The 22,216-nt window shown below is 40.1% G+C and overlaps 1 protein-coding gene across 1 annotated transcript in view; it reads right to left on the bottom strand.

Moving 5' to 3' along the window:
* Positions 1-22,216, bottom strand: part of ARHGEF38 (Rho guanine nucleotide exchange factor 38) — a 154,208-nt gene that overhangs the window by 63,212 nt on the left and 68,780 nt on the right. The window contains exon 3 of the mRNA XM_060147371.1: positions 11,449-11,572. Coding sequence (XP_060003354.1) covers positions 11,449-11,572 — 124 coding nt within the window. The remainder of the gene's footprint in view (positions 1-11,448; positions 11,573-22,216) is intronic.

The raw sequence follows: 22,216 nt of genomic DNA, 5'->3' as shown, positions 1-22,216 counted from the left end.
AACTCCACGTTCCCTGAGGCTCATGATATTTCTCTTTTGGCTTCAGGAATCTTTCGGTAAAAAATTTTCAGACGTACTGCAGTAAGATAAATTCAGAAAAATGTGTTCATTGGATTTGACATTTCTGAGGTCTCTGATGACATGCTAACAGCAATTTCAGAGAAGTGGTTTTAGGAGGGAATGGTATGAGACCAATAAGGGTAGCTCGACCATGAAAAAAAAAGAGAGAGAGAGAAAGGAAGGGAGCCAAAGTGAACTGTGGGGTCCTGTCCCATGACCACTGCTGTGTCTAGTGCCAGGGAGGAAAACGTCATAATTGTGGTGGGGTCTCTCAAAGGAGAGGCCATTCCATCACTGAGGCACTACCCACCCAGCACATTGGGAGTAGCAGGTGGCCTGGCAGCTGGGCAGGACAAACTGGGGAGCATTAGTGAGTGGTAGAGATGGACAGTGTATAATACGTAATAAGACCTGTATTAGGAAGAGCTGGGGTCCCCTTCTGTGTCCAGAATTAGTGATGCTATTTGGAGAAAATCAGGCTCTTACCTTTTTCATCTGAACAATGAGGTGGTTGGATTGGTTGTTCTTTAAACACTAGTCCGGTGCTAACATTCAAGAGTAAAGCTGTTTATCTTGATGGTAACTCGTGGTCTCTTCAGGAACGTTTTTGAGTTCCTGGATACTTTAACTTCAGGTGGGAATCTTTATAACAACCAGCACATTAAGAAAGCATTCGGGGCTTCCCTGGTGGCACAGGCTGGGAACCCGCCTGCCAATGCAGGAGACACGGGTTCGAGCCCTGGTCCGGGAAGATCCCACATGCCGTGGAGCGGCTAGGTCCGTGCGCCACAACTACTGAGCCTGCGCTCTGGAGCCCGCGAGCCGCAACTACTGAAGCCCACGCTCCGTAACAAGAGAAGCCACCACAAAGAAGAGTGGCCCCTGCTCGCCGCAACTAGAGAAAGCCCGCGCACAGCAACCGACCCAATGCAACCAAAAATAAATAATAAATTAATAATTAAAAAAAAAGAAAGCATTGGTTCTCTGAGAGTTGAAAGTTAAAAGGTTTCCGCTGGCTAGATTGGAAAAAGGTGCAATAACTTTTACTCCCCAAGATTTAAAATGCCGAGGACCCCGTTCTTAGGCCAACTCATGACACCCCATTTATCCACCTTAGTAAGAACATCTCTTAAGAATGCTTGCCTCTACCAGTTGCTCTACACCACCTACCAGCCTCTGGAAATGGCACGGGAAAAACCACAGGCAGACCCGGTAACAACAAGAACAACACAATTTCTGCGATCCCCCGGCATGCCAGCCAGTGTCCTGGATACATATCACTGTCTCTGTCATTCATTTCATTCATTCAGGAAGTAATTATTGAGGACACTATTCTAGATGCTGGTGATACAACAGTAACAAAACAGACAACAATACCCCCCTGCCATTGGAGCTTGTGTCTTAGAGGTGTACACCCTCTGTCTCACCCTTCTGTCATGGAGGGCTGACCATCCCCACTGGAAAAATGAACAAATGAATCTGCCTTCTGTTGCCAGTTGCTTATCCATTCTTCCATCTTCCAAACTAATACAATTTGGACCAGCAATGCACCCAGTTAAAACTACTGACCTTTCCCCCAGTCTCTGGCAGTTAGAGGTGGTCGAATGTGTGTGTGTGTGTGTGTGTGTGTGTGAGAGAGAGAGAGAGAGAGAGAGAGAGCGAGAAATGGAATAATGTGTGTGTCAAATGAAATCATGAGATATAGGTAGAAGTCACTGGGAAAGATTTCTATTCCCCCAAAATGAAAAAAGCCTCAGGAGGAGGTGGTTTTGCTCTCACTACCAGCAGGAAGCACGCTTGGCAGTGGACTAACCGTCTTGAGGCCATGAAGCCAAACACCACAAGTTAAGTACTAGGAAGGAAGAAACTGGAAGAAACCAGTAAGCAGCTGTCTCAGTCCTGGACTACTGAGTGATGGATTTCTTGTTATGTGAGAGAAAAAGTCCTCTTTTGGTTAAGTCCTTTTGGTGAAGTTCCTATTCGAGGCAGGCAAGGGCAATCCTCACGGATCCAAGTGACCTGCCCCAGCCACGGAGGTAGCGGTGGCAGAGCCAGCGTTAGGGCGCAGATCGGTCTCCCTCCAAAGGCCGAGCTCTTGCTGGGCTCTTGTGCACCCTGAAGTTCTGCATTCCTGCTAACGACTTCTCCTTCTGGCTTCCTAGCAATTGGGAAAAATGTTCAGGGAGTCGCAGGACTCTTACACTCACAAGGTTTCTTTCTTTCTTTTTATTTCTAGTCTTTACGTGTATTCTGGGCAGTGTCTGACTTTTCCCAGCTCCATTCAAATCTGACTGCGCAGCTCAGCCACCGACCCCGAGGAGCCAGCTCCACATCCTAGAACTTCACTTCCTCCTCAGAGAACAGCACTATACTTGTTACTAAGCCACCTGGTTTTCTTTTTATCACAAGAAATCAGTCCTAGGAGTGCTGGGACCCAACTTGACCTCTCTCAGGAGACTGGAGGTCCAACCTTCAAATTGTATCCTGGTGACTTCCTTCTGCTGAATTTTCCTTTCCTGTGTGGATTTGTGTATACTTGACCTTGAACCCCTCACCTTTCTTTCTATCATGTTTTCTAAAGCTGACAGCTTTCCTGTTACTGCCAATATTTGGAAAAAAATGCCCTGACCTTTCACTGCTGTGTCTGAGTCTCCCCGCTGCTGGCCTCATCCATTCCAGCGAGCAGGTGTGAAGCTTCCACCCTGCCCTCGCTGGTCAGGATGAAGGAGGCCAAGCCAATCGGTGTCCTGTGTAAAACACACACACACACACACACACACGTGTGTACAATATAACAATACTAGAACAGTGATTCAGGTGAGCTACTTTGTGGCATCTCCCACATGGCATAATTGTCGGTGACTAATCTCTTTTCACAAAATCACCGCTAAAGGCACAGATTCCTGCTTCAGGGACATACAAGAGACACTGCTTTAGGAGAACAAAGGACTGCCACAGAACAACAGTGCATCACCCACTCCACCTTCAAGGAACAGAAAGCTCTAAATTGTCTTTGTCTCCAAGGATAAACTCACCCTGAGGAAAAAGCATGTGAGAAACTAATTTCTGTACCTTAAGCTTCTACGTGTTCTGGTTCTCTTCACAGTGCGTGTGAGGTAAGCAGGTAAAGTAGACTTAAACATATTCATAACTCAGTCTTTTTAAAATACTTTGAAACATTGTAACATTGTTGCAAATGCCTAGAGGAGGACACAAGCCCCATTTTAGTTCTCTATAACTATGTAACAAACCACCCTAAAATTTAGTGCGTTATAACAACAACCATTTTGATTTTCTCTCATGATTCGGTGGGTTGGCTGGTATCACCTCAGTGGTTCTGCTGTGCTTGATGTTTGCTGGGGCTGCAGTCATTCAGGGCTTAACTGGCTGAACGGTCTGAGATGGCTCATTCCCTAGTCTGGTACCTTGGAAGGGACAGCTAGAAGGCTGGCTCAGCTCGTAGGCTGGGACAGAGGGACCACTTTCTCACTAGGTCGTCTCAGGTCTAATCTCTTTCCATGTGATATTCCAGCAGAGCAGCTGGATTTCTTAAATGGCAGGCTCCCCAAATCGAAAAAAGTAAAAATGTCCGGCTTTCTTAAGGCTTAGGCCCAGTCACTGGCACAGTGTTTCTTCCACCACGTTGTATTATTTGGTGAGTGTCAGGGCCAGTCCAGAGTCATTATGGGACTAGGCTACGTGGCAGCATGAATGCCAGGAGGCAGGGTCCATTGAGGGCCGTCTACTGCAATTGCTGTTCACTTTGTCAAATGTGGAGAAGATACTTGATATCTCAAATCACCCTCCATAAGAGAAAACATGTCCCCATATTAGATAGATGAATCATCAAGATGCACACACATCGGGAACACCTAGAAACCACACATGTCCGCGAACCTGATTTGTTTGAAAAACATGATCAGGACCTCTAAAAAAATTCACATGTTATTCAATTATTACATACATAAGAAATCCAAGTTTGATAATGGATGGGTACATTTAATATTATCAGGATACTAAGTTAGTAATACCATGTGTTGGATACTAGGGGTGGGCACTGGCTATCATCATTTATACATGATTTTATTTAATCTTCATAAATGCTCTGTGGGGTACGTATTATTGCCTCAGATTTCAAGATGAGGAACTGAAGTTCAGTGAGGCTTTGTAACTTGCCTAAGATCACACGTTTAACAGCCGATGAGCCAGGATGTACACTAAATCAACCTGAGACTGAAGCCTGTGTGCTCTTAAACTCTACAGTGTCATCTTACTTGTTTTGTTCTTTCTCACTATTCTATTGTTACAAAATGATCTTCAGTTTAAGTGGAAACAAGAGCCACTTCTCACACTCCCATCTCTAAAGACTTAAAACCCATTTCCTATCTAGGCAGCCTGCCTAAATCAAGATTTTAAAATCCAGTTTCTATCTTGGCATGATAGTCTAGACAATTCCCCGGAGCTCTCAGACATATGCCTCTGTGCTTAAACTTGAGCCTCGACCAAACCCCAAGGTTTTTATTGAGTAAAATTCTCCTCCTGGCTGATCTAGGTATCAGGAAAGTTTCCCCATTGGCACTAGAACTGTGAATCACAAACTCATTCGTGCCATCTAAGGACGAAAAAATGGAACACCTGTGCTTTTCATTTTGTGGCAACATGATTTTGGCAATCTTACCCCAAATCAGTTTACCTTATGAAATGTAAGATGAACGATTTAGTGATGGAAAATTGCCAGTGAACTCCATTGATACGGCTACCCTGTATGGGTCATGGATATACCTCCTTGTCACTACGCTCCAGCCACATTGAATTGCTTTCCTTTATAAGAGCTTCCCACACTCTCCTGTCTTGAGGCCTCTGTGCCATTTGTCATTTGGGAAGTCTTTTGCTCAAATCTCCACCTTTTAAAATCTTTCAAGTCCAAGTTCAAAAGTCACCTTCCAAATCAAGTTTTTCTTCATCATCTGAGTTGAAGTAATTAATCTCTTCTCTGTGAATCCGTATTAGTTAGCTATTGCTACAGAAAAAAAAAAAAAAATCCCCCCTCCAAAAAAACCTTAAAGGCTTAAAACAACACTGTTTATTTGCTCACGATTCTCCAGGTTGATAATTTGAGTAGAGCACAGCTGGGATGCCTTGTCTCCATGTGGTGTTAAAGGGGTTTTATTGATACGTTTGTAGTCTGTAGCATGAGGCCAGCTGGCTGAGGAGGGCCTTACTCGCGTGTCCAAGGCCTTGACTGTGTTGTTTGGGACGACTGGGTAGTTTGAGCTTTCTCTCTCCCTGAGCAGAGAGTGTCTGTCACAGGGCTGTTGTAGAACAACATTTTGCCACATTTTATTGGTCAAAGCAAGTCATGAGGCTAGGCCAGATATAAAGGGTAGGGAAATTAAAATATGCCTCCAACTTTTTCAAATATGGCCTTACTGGCTTAATTTTTTCCATAAATTTTCTACAGTCTTCCTCAATATTGCAATTTATAATTAGAAACTTGAAATTGTGAGCACCTTCGATTGCGTTTTCTCTGCAAGCTGTAATAATTTAAATGTTTTAGATTAATTTTTGCTTATAAGAAAGTTGCAAAAATAGCACCAATAGTTTCCAAATATCCTTCACTCGTCTTCCCCAGTGTTAACATCTTACATCACCATAGGATAATTGTCAGCAAAAGGAAATGAACTTGCTGTAATACTACTAACTAAACTGAACACCTTGCTTGCATTTTGACACTAATGTTCTTTTACTGTTCTAGAATCTACTCAGGCTCCCACTTGCATTTATTTGTTACTCCTCCTTAGTCTTCTGCAGTCGTTCAGAGTTCCTCAGTCTTGCCTTGTCTTTAATGACCTTGGCATTTTACAACAGTGTTGGTCAGTTATTTTGTTGAGTGTCCCTCACTTGAGTTTGCTGCTGTCTAAGGTTTTCTCATGACTGGACACAAGAGCACATATTTTGGACAAAAGTACCACAGGTATGATGTGTCCCCCTCAGTGCATTGTATCATAAGGTTCATGATGTTAATGTGTGTTATTTCCTGATACTACTGATCTTAATCACTCACTTGGTTAAGGTAGTTTTTGCCTGGTTTCTCACTGAAAAGTTACCATCTTTCCCTTTGAGGTTAAAACTTACTTAGGAGACACTTTGAAACTATGAAAATAAATTTCTCATCAAACTTTCATCCACTAAATCTAGCATCGATCAGTGGATTCTTCTGTAACAATTATGACTATATTGTTTACCTAATGGTAATTTTCTATTTTCTTTTATATTTATTCATTGAAATTTACTGTAAGGAAGAGCTTTCCTTTCTCCTCATTTATTTATATCTGTATGGACTCTATCTTATTCTATGGGCTAAAATCCAATACTAGCATTATTTATTTGGCTGCCCAAATATATAAACCATAATACTTTTAATTGTGAAAATACTCTCCTCCTAGGACAGAGACACCTAATAAGCTCAGAGAAAATTCTACTAAATGGAAGATATTAAAATTCTGATTATATATCTCTCTATATTAAAATGTATAAATATTTGAGCTTAAATATTTGCAAAGCTATTGTCTTCTTGCCTCCATTTTGATTTTTCCTTTCTTTCTTTTTACAAAATAAAGCTCATCAAATAAGTTGTTTCTATTTATGATTTTTGAATATTTTTTCCAAATATTGTAAAATCTGGTACAGGGTATAACTTTATCCTATTAAACAGGAGCTCTGTCTAAAGCGTCCTTACATAAGTCAAGTCTTCCAAAATACAATTTAAAAATTTCAAAATTAAATCTTTTACACAATATGAACTCTCATTGTTTAATTATTTTTTAGCAGGTTCCTGGTTTTCATAGGGATAAATTTCAGTGTCTTCCCATCTGCAGTTTTGTTTTCAATAATTGCAATTATAAAGACTAAAAAGCTGAAGTTACTTTTCTGTCTGTTTGTTGAATATCTTAACTAAAGACTTCTAGCTGATTTTGAGCAAAATGCAATTTCTAAAAGCTGATTAGTGACCAACACCAAAAAAAGTATGCATATCCTCTAAATATGATATACAGTTCACTCTAAGTTTTGTATATGTAAAACTATGTGTGGATTTTGACTACATTTGAATTAATAGAATATCACAGTGTTATTACATATGTACCACAGTCAATCCCAAGCACATTTCTGCTCCATAGATTTATCACTTTAGTAAAAACATTCTTTTACTGTGATGCTCCACGAAAATATGTATTCATATTATAATTTGCATTCATAAATTTAATTTTTAAAGTTATAGTAGCATTTACAATACAGTCAGAAAATTCACCTTTGACACAATAAACTTCCAAAAGCTTTTCTTTGATTCTGTGAATTGGATTAAACATTTTGACTCAGAATTGGAATTAATTGATTTTCTGTTTAATTCATCTGCTCACACTATTATAAAACTGTCATAATTTAACTGTTTGCAAAATCTTCTGCTAATGGTGTCAACTCATCAATAGCCATTGCTCACAGGCCCAAGGAAACTTGAAATTAAAAATGAGAGAAATTAACTTAGGTTAACTGTCATTTGACACAAGTGAAGCCGTGCTGCATGGAATGATATGTACTTGGGCTTAAAGACATAGGTCAGATTTCAACAAGTAGATTCATGTTGGGAAGAAGGTTCCAAGTGGAAGTAGCAGCATGAACAAAAGCATGGACAGCAAATGCCAAATGCCAAGTACAATAGGTCCTCCATATCCACAGGTTTCCGATCCATGGATTCAACCAACCTCAGATAGAAAATATTCAGAAAAAAAAATCCAGAAAGTTCCAAAAGGCAAAACTTGAATTTTCAGGCACCAGCAACTATTTATATAGCATTTACATTGTGTTAGGTATTATAAGTAATCTATAGATGATTTAAAGTATACGGGAGGTTTGCATAGATTATATGCAAATACCTCACCATTTTATGTAAGGGACTTGAGTATCCGAGGATTTTGGTACCCAAGAAGGTCCTAGAACCAATCCCTGTGGATACAGAGGGACTACTGTATGTTTTAAAATAATGAGCATGGTTTTTTAAGAATAATGACTAACTTTTGATGTAGATGTTGCTACTTCTTCCGCAGATTTCTGTCTTCTGATTGTCTTATGGGTCAATGACAGCATTAATGACCCCCTTGTGAATGGTATTTTGTGTGTTATATGTTGACCAACTTTCTTGAGAAATAAAAAATCAATACTTAATTTTTATTAAATGTGCATACATTAAACCCTTACTTTTGAAAGGGTTTATTGCAAAATAAGATAAGCATAACCAGACAATAAAAAGGTGATAGAGTTATATCATACAATAAATAACCAAACTGCTGTAGCAACAGCATCCACATACTCTGTAGCAGGACAGTTCAGCCTCCACTTCCCACACGTATTTCACTTGCATTTAATCTTTAATTCCCTACATGTCCCACTAAACCCATTGACTGTCACCCTTGTGGCTTCCTGCCTCCCACTGGTCATGGCATGGGCCACCCAGCATGGGTCATAACATAACTAGCTGCTGTACTGTGGACAGCAGGATTTGTAGCATCAAATACATCTCCCACCACCATCAAAACAGGAAGCAGCTAGCTGTTGCTACCTGCTCAAGCCCAAAGTCATCATTTTATCAGCCAGTACCCTGTATGCCGTACTTCTAAGGAAGATGTAAGTACTGTTGAGACTAGAAATGTTGGGAAGGGAGAGATGGGCTCTCTTTCAGAGGTTACCATGTGAGAACTCTGGCAAATGAACCTGCCTCTTACTCTCTGCTAAGAGAGGCCATGTCAGAAATTGAAGTACGATATAGAGGTCTTACCAAATCTCTTGTGATGCAACTATTAATAATGATCCTCCTCTAAAGAGGAGAAAATCCAGGACAAATGCTAAACTGGACTGAATGCTTGAATAGGCTAAAACCAGAATGTTCTAGGCAAATCAGGATACGTGACTCCTTAAACCTGGAATTGCTTTTGACTCCAGCAAATACAACCAACCCCTACATTTTGTTTGTGCTTTTTTCCACGTTTCTCTTGAGTCTGACCCCATTTTTTATTCTCATTTTATCCACCTCAGCCTAGATGCTTGTTATCACAGGGCTAAATTATCTATAATAACATATTTACTCATTTTCTCCTTCCACCCATTCTCTTCATACCTACCATAGTTTCCTTTCTCCAAAAACTTTTGTGTCTCATTACCTCCTTGCTGAAAAATTTTTTAATGGCTTCTCATTACCTGCAGAGTAATTTCCAAACTTGGATTCCAGGTATGGTCTGTCCCTATTCTATACTTACAGATTCATTTCTCACTCCTCTCTTACATGAGTCCTTCACTCCAGCTTGACTTGGTCACTCACCATTTCCTAAACGCTTGGCACTTCCTGTCCATGGTTTTGTTCATGCTGTTACTTCCACTTAGTCTTCCCAATCTGAACCTCACTTGCTGAAATCTGACCTACACTTTAAGCCCAAGTAACACCTTTAAGAATTCTTCTCTGATTCCCCATCTAGAAGTAGTCTCTTTATCCCCTGAAGTTCTGCAGTAGTGTAGAAAATACTCTGATGTTGTATTAAACAAGTGTCTTCAATTCAAGAGGCTATTTGCAAACTTTTGGAGGAAACGTGATCTCTTTCATCTTTTAATCCCTAGTAATGTCACACAACACCTTAATTATTGCACACGCTGCTGCTTGATAACTATTCACTGAGTGAATAAATAAATGAATGGCCAATGAATCCACACTAGAGTGATAATGAAGAGTCCTTCCTTTAGAAATTATTTTTGCAATTTTTTGGAAACTATATAAGTCAGCTTGAGCTATCATAACAAAATAACATAGATTGAGTGGCTTAAGCAACAGACATTTATTTATCACAGTTCTGGAGACTGAGAAGTCCAAGATCAAGGTGTCAGCAGATTCAGTTCCTGGTGAGGACTTCCTTCCAGGCTTGCAGACAGCTGCCTTCCTGAGTCCTTACATGGTGGAGAGGGAACTCTGGTATCTCTTTCTCTCTTTATAAGGACACTAATTCCATCATGGATCAACCCCCTCATGACTTCATCTAAATAAAAAGTACCTCCCTAAGCTCTCACCTCCTAATACCATCATGTCAGGTGTTAGAGCTTTAACATATGAATTTGAGGGGAACACAGACATTTAGTACATAATCATAAGAAATGACTGAACTTAAACCTGTCAGTGGGAGAATCTTTTTGAGTGGGCTGGCCTTTGGGCATGTAAAATACTACAAATAGCCAGGTTGTTTCACCTTTGTATAAGATCAGCTTTGCTTATTAAACTTTGGGTCTTCCTTCAATATGAAACAAAATCAATTTCATGCCATTTTTATACTCTGATTCCCATTAACAAACAAATACGTAATGAGGATGAATAAAGATATAAGGTGTAAATGTGTGTTTGTGTCTCTGTGCATCTCAAAGAAAGGATCCACATCAAACCGATAACAGTGGTTACTTAAGGGGATGTTAGTCACATTGGAGGGGTGAATTAGATGCTGTGTACTCCAGAACTGTTTTAATACTTTGTAATGAGCATATATTGAGTATTATGTGTGAAATAGAAAAATGATGACAACACATTTTAAAGAATTCTTAGCCTCCACGGCACTGTGTCTGTGATATCTTAGTTGCGGCAGCTGCCTTCAAGTTCACAACACAGTATTCCTTTTGAAGCTCCCAAGAATCATCGCACATACCCAGCTATTCACTGGGTGAATAAATAAATAAATGGCCAATGAATGGAGAAAATGGAGAGAACAAAAGTTTGACCCAACACTTTTCCAGTAATTTCTTTGTATTTTTTTCAAAATCTTATCAGAGTGAGAAAATAATCTATGACTGTCTAGAAACATATTTGGAAAGCAAATAATACAGAGAAAAAAGGAAAAGCATGGAAAAAGTAGTTGTTAAGTGTTTGAACGATCGTATAAACTTTCCATGCAAAAAAAATTACAATCCAAAAATCAATGGATTCCTAATCATAAGATGAATAAGAGACATTGTGACTAAAATCAGTAAAGCTATTAAAGTATTTAAATGTTTAATTCTTTAAGAATCAAGTGTTAGCCATAAAAGCAAATGAGAGAACATCTGGAAGGCCAAGAGCTTGAAAGATTGAAAATTAAAAAGCAAATGGTGTGCTTAGTGCTACTGAGGGACTTCAGCAAATGGATATAAACTCATCTGAAAATAAATACAGAGTTTGTATAATTACAATGAGCCTGAAGATGGGTTTAGCATTTATATATCTCCTGGGAAGCTTGGTGAGTCAGAAACATAAAACCAGAGCAACGGGAGGCCATTAAAATACTATTTCCTGTCGTATTGGAGAACTCAAGAAGAGAATAAACATACCGATTACTTGCATGGCCGGTTCCACGTCTGTCGTGGCCTCTTCCAACAATGACAGCAGCTTGGCTGATATCTGATGCACCGATTCAATGTTGCTAAACAAGCTATCCACGTCCAGCTGATCAATCTGAAGAAACACAAACACTGAGCACCAGCTGATGGAGAGAGATGCACAGTATTTAGGATGTTTTCTCCTGCTAAACCGTAAGCGTTTTATATGCCAGCCCATGCTGTTTCCATCAACCGTTTCTGTAAACATTCTTATTTGGGATTTCCAGAGGAAATGTGCAGTTTTTCATGCAAGAAGTTGGATGGTGCATCTGTTGTTACCTCCCTCTTTTTCTTTATTTTGACTAAGTTTTAATGAGTTGAGTCTACATCTACATATTCCTGTAAGAACCACAGTGTGAAGAAGATTTGGGCTCCCTAATCGGTATTTTATTAACTGCCCTCTATGAGGGTATGTACTAGTGCATATGCATTTAGAACGCCTTACTGCTTATACAGCAGAAGTCAGAACTTACTCTATGTAAGTGACTATTTTCAAAGCTGTTTTAAAACCACAGATGTTCTCAAAGTGATGACAAGTAGATTTGCTGAGTTGTTTCCTGCTTTGTTTTTTTCTGAAAGAAATGTGAATGGAAATCTTCACCAAACGTATTCTACTAATTAAAGATACATCATATTTGATAACTTGATGCATACCCTCAAAAACCAGTGTAATCATTCCTAGATCTTATAGCTGGTGTTTATAATAACTTATTCATTCACCCATCTTCACTAAATAATTCCTGAAGTCCTTCTAGGTACCAGGAATTGCAGTAGAGACCAAACCTGTCACAGGCATTGGATGATTTGTAGAGGGTTGGCCAATGATCCGAAGCCATCCAAGAAGAGTATGAGGAGCTATGTGCCCAGATTTTGCTGGATCTCACTCAAAATCTTTCTCCTGAGTATAAGTCAGATCTCCTTTCATAATCCAACATTGTCTAGTGGGTCATGAACAGCTTGGTCCAGGCTCCACTGGGTTGCCACAGGGGCTATGAGCAGGTGCCTTTTATTCATGACTTATTGTGCATGAGGTCGTAGGTGGGTAACCACGTCATCAATAATTGTCATGGAGAAGCTTCAGAGATGAAAAGCAGAGGTACTGGTCCAAAACGAGGTTGGCAAAATTAGGGGTGAGAGAGAGACAGGGAGTTCAGCTAAAGATCAGAAAAAAGGAGCCAAGAAATTAAGGGAAGTTGGGCACAAGGTATATAGGATAAGAGACAGACCTGGAAGAATTCTAGAGCTGAAGGCCAACAACTGCAGCTTCTTTTTTTTAGGCTCTCAGCTCGGTCTATTTAGGAGTGGGGGAGTGTTGTGGTCCGAATGCTTGGAAAAGAATTTCCACACATAAGGCAAAATGTAAAGAAGATAGAATTTATTAGAGGGAAGGGTCGCTGCTGGAACAGCGGGCCGACTTCCTAGTAGTCTGGGAGAGTCCAGCCCGAACATGTGCTATTGATCACTTTTTATAGCCAGAAAACAGAAGAATGGTCCGAGGTGAAAATTTCGACTGATTGGTCGAGGCACATATACCTTCCTTCTATAAGGTTGGAGTGGGACAGGACATATGCCTTTCCTTATTTGGGACAGGTCCCGTTGCCCAGGTGGGCGTCGCCCAGGCGGGCACAGGGATTTCGTAACCGTTGTCCTTTGTCCTTGAAGCACCATTGTCCTTGGAGCACCACAGGGCGGAGGCAGGCTGCTCGTTATTTTTTTATCCCGTCCTTTTTTGACATTGACCCCATTCTTGAGGTCGTTCCCAATACTGGACATGGCTATCATTTTGATCGGGGTGTTCTGTTATTCAACATGGAAGCAATATGTCACATTGTACCTTGTTTAAAATTTTGTGACTGTGTCAGTTGTTTCCTATGCAATATAGTCTGGCTGGATATATGTCCTTCAACCATCTTGGGAAATTCCTCACCTTCCTGTCATCAGTCTGGTTCTCAAGAAAACTCCGAACTTTATTTGTAATCAAATTCTGTGTGATCGTATGTAGTGGGTTTATTTATAGGACTACACAACTTTTTTGTTCAGTTTTTTAAATGTATTCTGAAATTATCTATATATTCATACTTCATTAGTAATAATGAAATCATTATTAGCTCTTAGGGTCTTTAACCCAGTATCTCACAAAATGTTTCTTTGTTAAGCACTCATTCGAACAGGATAGGGCACACATGGCTCTTCTGCCTAAAGTCTACGGATTTCCAAGTCTTCTAATTTCTGTATTAGTAAGTATGTTTAGTATTATAGATACAAAATATCTAAAAGGCAGCTAACAGTTATATGGCTCTTTTTGTTTATCATAATTTTAAATGGCTTAAACGCCACATATCTCTGAGCACCACTGATTTAACACATTATTTTATTTATGTATTGGGTATTAATTAAATCACAAAGGCATAACTTTGCATAGTGCAAAATATGTTTTACAAAAGTTTTGTATGAGTCAAATTTTTCTAGATTGATTTATTTTAGATGTGCTAATTTAATATTTTTTTAAAATCATATTTTGATATGAATCCTTCTAAAGTATAAAATTTCATCCCTAATTTACTGGCTTTGTAAGCGAGTAGTTCATATCGTATACCCTATTATTATTTCATTTTGTTGTGGAATCTTCATTCTGAGGAACTTACAGTGCTTCATATTTATTATATCATATACAATTCCATCTTCTCTGTAAAATATGAACCAGTTTGAAGATAGGGAAACTCATGCAGAGTGAAGAGAGGTACCATGCCCCAAATTATGAAGGTCAAGACAGAGCTGGAGCTGGAAACTGACCGTTTAGTCTTATGTCATAGTCCATTACCAGCAATAACTAATAATAGAATACTTTGCCATCTTTGTTTGGATTTTTTAGTGTGTTCCTGAGTTTTTCGCTAGGTTGTCAGTTCTACGATTTATTTCTCAAGGTCAGAATACTGTATAGTTGTCTAATTTATATTTTAAATTCATTTAGCAAGGATCTAATTCTGTATTCTATCTATAATCTTAGCGCAATGCAACAAATACTAAATAACAAAAACATAGGTTTTGATTTCTTTTCTTTCAGAAGGACAGAAAGGATTAAAACATCAGTTGGCCTGGTTTCAATCACCCGTATCACCACAGGCCCATGGGGATTCTGTGAATCATGAACTGAATTCACATTTAGTCACTGATATGCCAAGGAACAAATGTCTCATCCAAATAGGATTTTAAAACTGGTAGATGATTTTCTAACTATTGATGTAAATTCAAGGAAGCCTTTACATACATTTATTAATTATTTACTAGAAATGGGCAATACTCAGCTTAGGTTGAGTTATATTTTAAATGAAAATAAATTCATTTTTTTGTAAAAAGATTTCTTTTAAGTATACATTATTCTAAGCAAAGTCAATATATAATAATTTGAAAGTACAAAACAGAAAAATTAAAAGTCAGTATTTTGGGTGACAATTTAATGCTTTGCTTCACAAAAGTATTCACAGGATATACTTCAAATCGCAAGTTCCCATTGCATTTAAATAATTGCTGATCTTACAGTTGTATGTATACAAAACTCCCAAGGCACAAATGTCTAAGTAAAAGAAAACACACCTATAAAATTTTATCAATTCAGAGACTGTAATCATTGGTATCGAATTACTCTGTTACCACCAGCACCTTATACTCACTGTTTTCAAAAGCTTTTGTTGCATTTTCCTGCATTCACATCCCAGCCCAAGCTCTTCCCTTTGCTTACAAATGCTTTGCCCCCAAATAACTTAAAACATTCTACCTATCTGAAATGGGAAATGGTAATTGTAGTATCTGTCCAGTAGTTTTGCCCATCTTTCTGTCCTTTCTGTTGCTTTTTTGGGAGAAGCCACAGCTCCCCAGCTCCACCTGATCTGGTGGAACTGTCACTCATGGTGCCTGACCCCTCCCTACTCCCTCCAGTGGTGGGCATGTGACCTGCTGGCCACAGCAATTGGTCTAGGATGACAGGTGCCAAAGCATAGCAAATGAGAAGCTTCACTGATTTTTAAAAATGGTTGTTGGGAAACAAAACGACCTGGATTGTCAGCCCTAAATATGTAAATTTCTGTCTTCAACAGTCATCTTTGTAGAGAGCTTGACTGTAGTAAGGTCAACACAGAGAGGAAAGCTAAGTCTGACATCATCATGTGAGCTCCTGGGTCTACCTTGCCTAAAGCAAGACATCCTTATTACAGAAGGTAATAAACGGCCTTTTCTTTTTCTTTTTTACCATAATGTATTTTATTTTATTTCATAGATCTTTATTGGAGTATAACTGCTTCACAATACTGTGCTAACCTCTGTCTCACAACAAAGGGAATCAGCCACATGCACGCATAAATCCCCATATCCCCTCCCCCTTGAGCCTCCCTCCCGCCCTCCCTAACCCACTCCTCTAGGTCCTCGCAAAGCACCACGCTGATCTCCCTGTGATACGCAGCTGCTTACCACTAGCTATGTATTTTACATTTGGTGGTATATATATGTCAATGCTACTCTCACTTTGCCCCAGTTTCCCCCTCCCCTCCGTGTCATCAAGTTCATTCTCTATGTCTACGTCTTTATTCCTGCCCTGCCACTAGGTTCATCAGTACCTTTTTTTTTTTTAGATTCCATATATATGTGTGAGCATACGGTATTCATTTTTCTCCTTCTGACTTACTTCACTCTGTATGACAGACTCTAGGTCCATCCACCTCACTACAAATAACTCAGTTTCATTTCTTTTTACGGCTGAGTAATATTCCATTGTATATATGTGCCACATCTTCTTTATCCATTCATCTGTTGATGGACATTTAGGTTGCTTCCATGACCTGGCTATTGTAAATAGTGCTGCAATGAATATTGTGGTACATGTCACTTTTTGAATTATGGTTTTCTCAGGGTATATGCCCAGTAGTGGGATTGCTGGGTCATATGCTAGTTCTATTTTTAGTTTTTTAAGGAACCTCCATACTGTTCTCCATAGTGGTTGTATCAATTTACATTCCCACCAACAGTGCAGGAGGGTTCCCTTTTCACCACACCCTTTCTAGCGTTTATTGTTTCTAGATTTTTTGATAATGGCCATTCTGACCGGTGTGAGGTGATACCTCATTGTAGTTTGATTTGCATTTTTCTAATAATTAGTGATGTTGAGCATCTCTTCATGTGCCTCTTGGCCCTCTGTATGTCTTCTTTTTTTTTTTTAACATCTTTATTGGAGTATAACTGTTTTACAATGCTGTGTTAGTTTCTGCTTCATAACAAAGTGAATCAGCTCTACATATACATATATCTCCATATCTCCTCCCTCTTGCATCTCCCTCCACCCTCCCTATCCCACGCCTCTAGGTGGACACAAAGCACTGAGCTGATCTCACTGTGCTGTGTGGCTGCTTCCCACTAGCTATCTATTTTACATTTGGTAGTGTATATATGTCCATGCTACTCTCTCACTTTGTCCCAGCTTAACCTTCCCCCTCCCTGTGTCCTCAAGTCCATTCTCTACGTCTGCATCTTTATTCCTGTCCTGCCCCTAGGTTCTACAGAACCTTTTTTTTTTTTTTTTTAGATTCCATATATATGTGTTAGCATATGGTATTTGTCTTTCTCTCTCTGACTTACTTCACTCTGTATGACTGTCTCTAGGTCCATCCACCTCACTACAAATAACTCAATTCCATTTATTTTTATGGCTGGGTAGTATTCTATTGTATATATGTGCCACATCTTCTTTATCCATTCATCTGTCAATGGACACTTAGGTTGCTTCCATGTCCTGGCTATTGTAAATAGAACTGCAATGAACATTGTGGTACATGACTCTTCTTGAATTATGGTTTTCTCAGGGTATATGCCCAGTAGTGGGATTGCTGGTTTGTATGGTAATTCTATTTGTAGATTTTTAAGGAACCTCCATACTGTTCTCCAGATCGACTGTATTAATTTACATTCCCACTAAAAGTGCAGGAGGGTTCCCTTTTCTCCACACCCTCTCCAGCATTTATTGTGTGTAGATTTTTTGATGATAGCCATTCTGGGGCTTCCCTGGTGGTGCAGTGGTTGAGAGTCCACCTGCCGATGCAGGGGACACGGGTTTGTGCCCCAGTCTGGGAAGATCCCACATGCCGCGGAGCGGCTGGGCCCGTGAGCCATGGCCGCTGAGCCTCCGCATCCAGAGCCTGTGCTGTGCAACGGGAGAGGCCACAACAGTGAGAGGCCCGCGTACTGCAAAAAAAAAAAAAAAAAAAAAAAAGCCATTCTGACTGGTGTGAGGTGATACCTCATTGTGGTTTTGATTTGCATTTCTTAAATGATTAATGATGTTGAGCATCCTCTCATGTGTTTGTTGGCAATCTGTATATCTTCTCTGGAGAAATGTCTATTTAGGTCTTCTGCCCATTTTTGGATTGGGTAGTTTGTTTTTTTCATATTGAGCTGCATGAGCTGCTTATAAATTTTTGAGATTAATCCTTTGTCAGTTGCTTCATTTGCAAATATTTTCTCCCATTCTGAGGGTTGTCTTTTTGTCTGCTTTACGGTTTCCTTTGCTGTGCAAAAGCTTTGAAGTTTCATTAGGTCCCATTTGTTTATTTTTGTTTTTATTTCCATTTCTCTAGGAGGTGGGTCAAAAAGGACCTTGCTGTGATTTATGTCATAGAGTGTTCTGCCTATATTTTCCTCCAAGAGTTTTATAGTGTCTGGCCTTACATTTAGGTCTTTAATCCATTTTGAGTTTATTTTTGTGTATGGTAGGGAGTGTTCTAATTTCATTCTTTTACATGTAGCTGTCCAGTTTTCCCAGCACCACTTATTGAAGAGGCTCTCTTTTCTCCAATGTATATTCTTGCCTTTATCAAAATAAGGTGACCATATGTGTGTGGGTTTATCTCTGGGATTCCTGTGCTGTTCCATTGATCTATGTTTCTGTTTTTGTGCCAGTACCATACTGTCTTGATTACTGTAACTTTGTAGTATAGTCTGAAGTCAGGGAGCCTGATTCCTCCAGCTCTGTTTTTCTTTCTCAAGATGTCCTTGGCTATTTGGGGTCTTTTGTGCTTCCATACAAATTGTGAAACTTTTTGTTCTAGTTCTGTGAAGAATGACATTGGTAATTTGATTGGGATTGCATGGAATCTGTAGATTGCTTTGGGTAAAATTCAAGCTACTTGGAATTTTACTTGTTACCTCTAACCAACAGGGGACTAATACACTTCTCTTTATTTCTAGACAAAATCTCATTTCCTCTAAGAAAACTTTCTTGCTCCCTTGGTTGGAATGAACCTCTCCCTCTGCTATGCTTCCACGACTCTTTCTTTGATTACCCAATGCTTACATTGAAGCCTATTTTATACATATGAGTTATTTATTAATTTATCTCTCTTTATGTAAAAACTGTGAGTCCCTCCAGGACGTTGTCTTTGTGAGTTATTTGAATACCCCCCTGTGTCTAATACAGTGCAAGGCTCACACGTAGCACTCAATAAAAGTTTGACAGTTTGAATTGAATTGAATCATTATAATTCAAATGATCTATTTTGTCTGTGGGAGCCATCAATAAACGTTCTTGTTCTTTACTGGGCTCTGAATAACAAGTATGAGAGATCAAAAGTGGTTTAAAGAAAAAAATCAAAATCACCTAATTTCGTTGTTCAGAATATCACATTAAGTGGATATTTGATAATTTTCTTCTTAATTTTATCCACAAAAACAAACTGTTGTTCTCAGTTTGGCTGTTAGTATACCAAAGATTTGCTGACAAAGGCTCCACTTCCCCTTTCGTTTACACTTGGGAAACCCCTGTTTACTGTGTTCTGCTTAATGAGCCTTGGGACACTCATCCTAAACCTAGTCACAGACAGGAATCACCAAACATTCTTAGGTATTGTGCAGACCCCAACCACAAACACCTTTAAAAGTGGACATTGAAAAGAAATTGAGAAACAAATTGTTAGGAAAAAATAAGCTATTGGGCTTCCCTGGTGGCGCAGTGGTTGAGAGTCCGCCTGCCAATGCAGGGGACACGGGTTCATGCCCTGGTCCGGGAAGATCCCACATGCCGCGGAGTGGCTGGGTCCGTGAGCCATGGCCGCTGAGCCTGCATGTCCGGAGCCTGTGCTCCGCAGCAGGAGAGGCTACAACAGTGAGAGGCCCACGTACCGCAAAAAAAAAAAAAAGCTATTTTCATAAAAGTAGTTCATGTTTATTGTACAAAATTAAAGATAGGTAGCTAAGTAAAAGAAAGAAAATACAATTGCATATTATTCTACCACACAGAAATAACCATTGATATTGTGAGGTATGTCCTCCTTAATTGTTGTTCTCTGTGTGTGTGTGTGTGCATCTGTACAACAGATTTATATACTTCAAATAATGTTTTAAAATTTCCTTTTTTTAAACTTAGCATAACATGAACATCTTCTCATGTAATTAATTTTCCACAGTTGCAACATTTTAAATGTCAATATTATGTGGAAATACTGTAGTCTAATTAACCAGTCATTCAATATTTGAAATCTAGATAAATTGCCATTTTCACTATTATAAGCAGCTCTCCTGGCTAAAACCTGTTCACACCTATGATTATTTACTTATGAAATTAGGAAATAAGTGTAATAGTTGAGCTAAAGTTATTAATGTTTCTTAAGGCTTTTAACAAGTCTTGGTAAATTATAGAAGCAATTGCAAAGATTTTCTTCGAACAGCCAATGGATTAAAAACCCTCAGCTGGATATTACTACCCTGACCTCAATTTGGAGATATATTTTTAAGCTTCTAATTTGATGATCAAAATCACAGAACTTTAATGTTCCAGACATATATACAACAACTGTAGAAGAAGGAAGAAAATAAATAGCATTGCTTTTGAGGACCATGGTGATTCCCACCAACCAAACTCTTCTCTGGAAATTGTTTCTAGAAAAGACTTCAGTATTTCTATTTGGTGTGTTTTGGCAGTAAATCTAGACTCAATTTTGGACCCTTTATTAGAATTCATATAGAGGAAATCCACCTTGGACATCATCTGACTCATTCTAAAAAAACCTGGGTCCCATCTATCCTTTCTATATGGCACTTCCATGCACAGCATTGTGGTGAGACCTGGATGTATTCACTAAATTAGTTTGCTCCATTATTAATGTTGAAACCTAAAAGAGCAATGATATTAAGATTTTAACTGTAACAAGTAAGGTGAGAGTGGAGGAAAGGTGAAAATGTATTAAAAAGAAAAACAAAAAAAACCAACCCTGGGCTTCCCTGGTGGCGCAGTGGTTGAGAGTCCGCCTGCCGATGCAGGGGATGCGGGTTCGTGCCCCGGTCCGGGAGGATCCCACATGCTGCGGAGCGGCTGGGCCCGTGAGCCATGGCCGCTGAGCCTGCGCGTCCAGAGCCTGTGCTCCGCAACGGGAGAGGCTACAACAGTGAGAGGTCCGTGTACCACAAAAACAACAAAAACAACAACAACAAAAACAACCCTAAGAAGTGGGGACCCAATGGGTATGTTATGAGAGCAAAGAACCAGTTCTAGTTTTATTTTTTAGTGAGGCAACTGAGGAGAGGATGGCTTGTGAGACAGAAATTGCAGCAAGTGGGAAAAGAGGATGTTGGCAGAAGGCCCTGGCACCCACAGGGCTAGGATAATTATCTAATTATGATGGCATTCACTCAGACAGTTGGCTTCTAGATTACAAAGCTTTTCAGGGTAAACTAGCCATTATTTCATCAGTTTTCTCTAAACTACTGATTTGTCTGTGTGAAATTTCCTGCTGTGAAACTAGATTCTAAACTGGCTAATTGAGTCAAACTGCAAGTTGTATCAATATCACAGCTAGACAGCAAGTCTTTTAACCAATCATGCAGCTAAATGCCCAAGTAGGGGGAACCGTCAAGATGGCGGAGGAGTAAGACGTGGAGATCACCTTCCTCCCCACAAATACATCAAAACTACATCTACGTATGGAACAACTCCTACAGAACACCTACTGAACGCTGGCAGAAGACCTCAGACTTCCCAAAAGGCAAGAAACTCCCCATGTACCTGGGTAGGGCAAAAGAAAAAAGAAAAAACAGAGACAAAAGAATAGGGATGGGACCTGCACCTCTGGGAGGGAGCTGTGAAGCAGGAAAAGTTTCCACACACTAGGAAGCCCCTTCACTGGCAGAGACGGGCAGTGGGCGGCAGGGGGGAAGCTTCGGAGCCACAGAGGAGAGCACAATAACAGGGGTGTAGGGGTCAAAGCAGAGAGATTCCCGCAAAGAGGATCGGTGCCGACCAGCACTCACCAGCCTGAGGCTTGTCTGCTCACCCACCGGGGAGGGTGGAGGCTGGGAGCTGAGGCTCGGTCTTCAGAGGTCAGATCCCAGGGAGCGGACTGGGGTTGGTGGCATGAACACAGCCTGAAGGGGGCTAGTGCGCCACAGCTAGCTGGGAGGGAGTCCGGGAAAAAGACTGGACCTGCCTAAGAGGTAAGAGGCCATTGTTTCAGTGTGTGCAAAGAAAGGGGATTCCTTCCCCATCTGCCCATAGAAGGCAGAGCACTGCCTACATGAGCTCCAGAGACAGGTGTGAGCCACGGCTATCAGCTCAGACCCCAGAGATGGGCATGATACACTAACGCTGCTACTGCAGCCACCAAGAATCCTGTGTGCAAGCGCAGGTCACTATCCACACCACCCTTCCCGGGAGCCTGTGCAGCCTGCCAGTGCCATGGTCCCATGA

The sequence above is a fragment of the Lagenorhynchus albirostris genome, chromosome 4 (assembly GCF_949774975.1).
Source record: "Lagenorhynchus albirostris chromosome 4, mLagAlb1.1, whole genome shotgun sequence".
Taxonomy (NCBI): Eukaryota; Metazoa; Chordata; class Mammalia; order Artiodactyla; family Delphinidae; genus Lagenorhynchus; species Lagenorhynchus albirostris.
The sequence above is the reverse complement of the archived record's forward strand: the minus strand, read 5'-3'. Positions and strand labels throughout refer to the sequence as shown.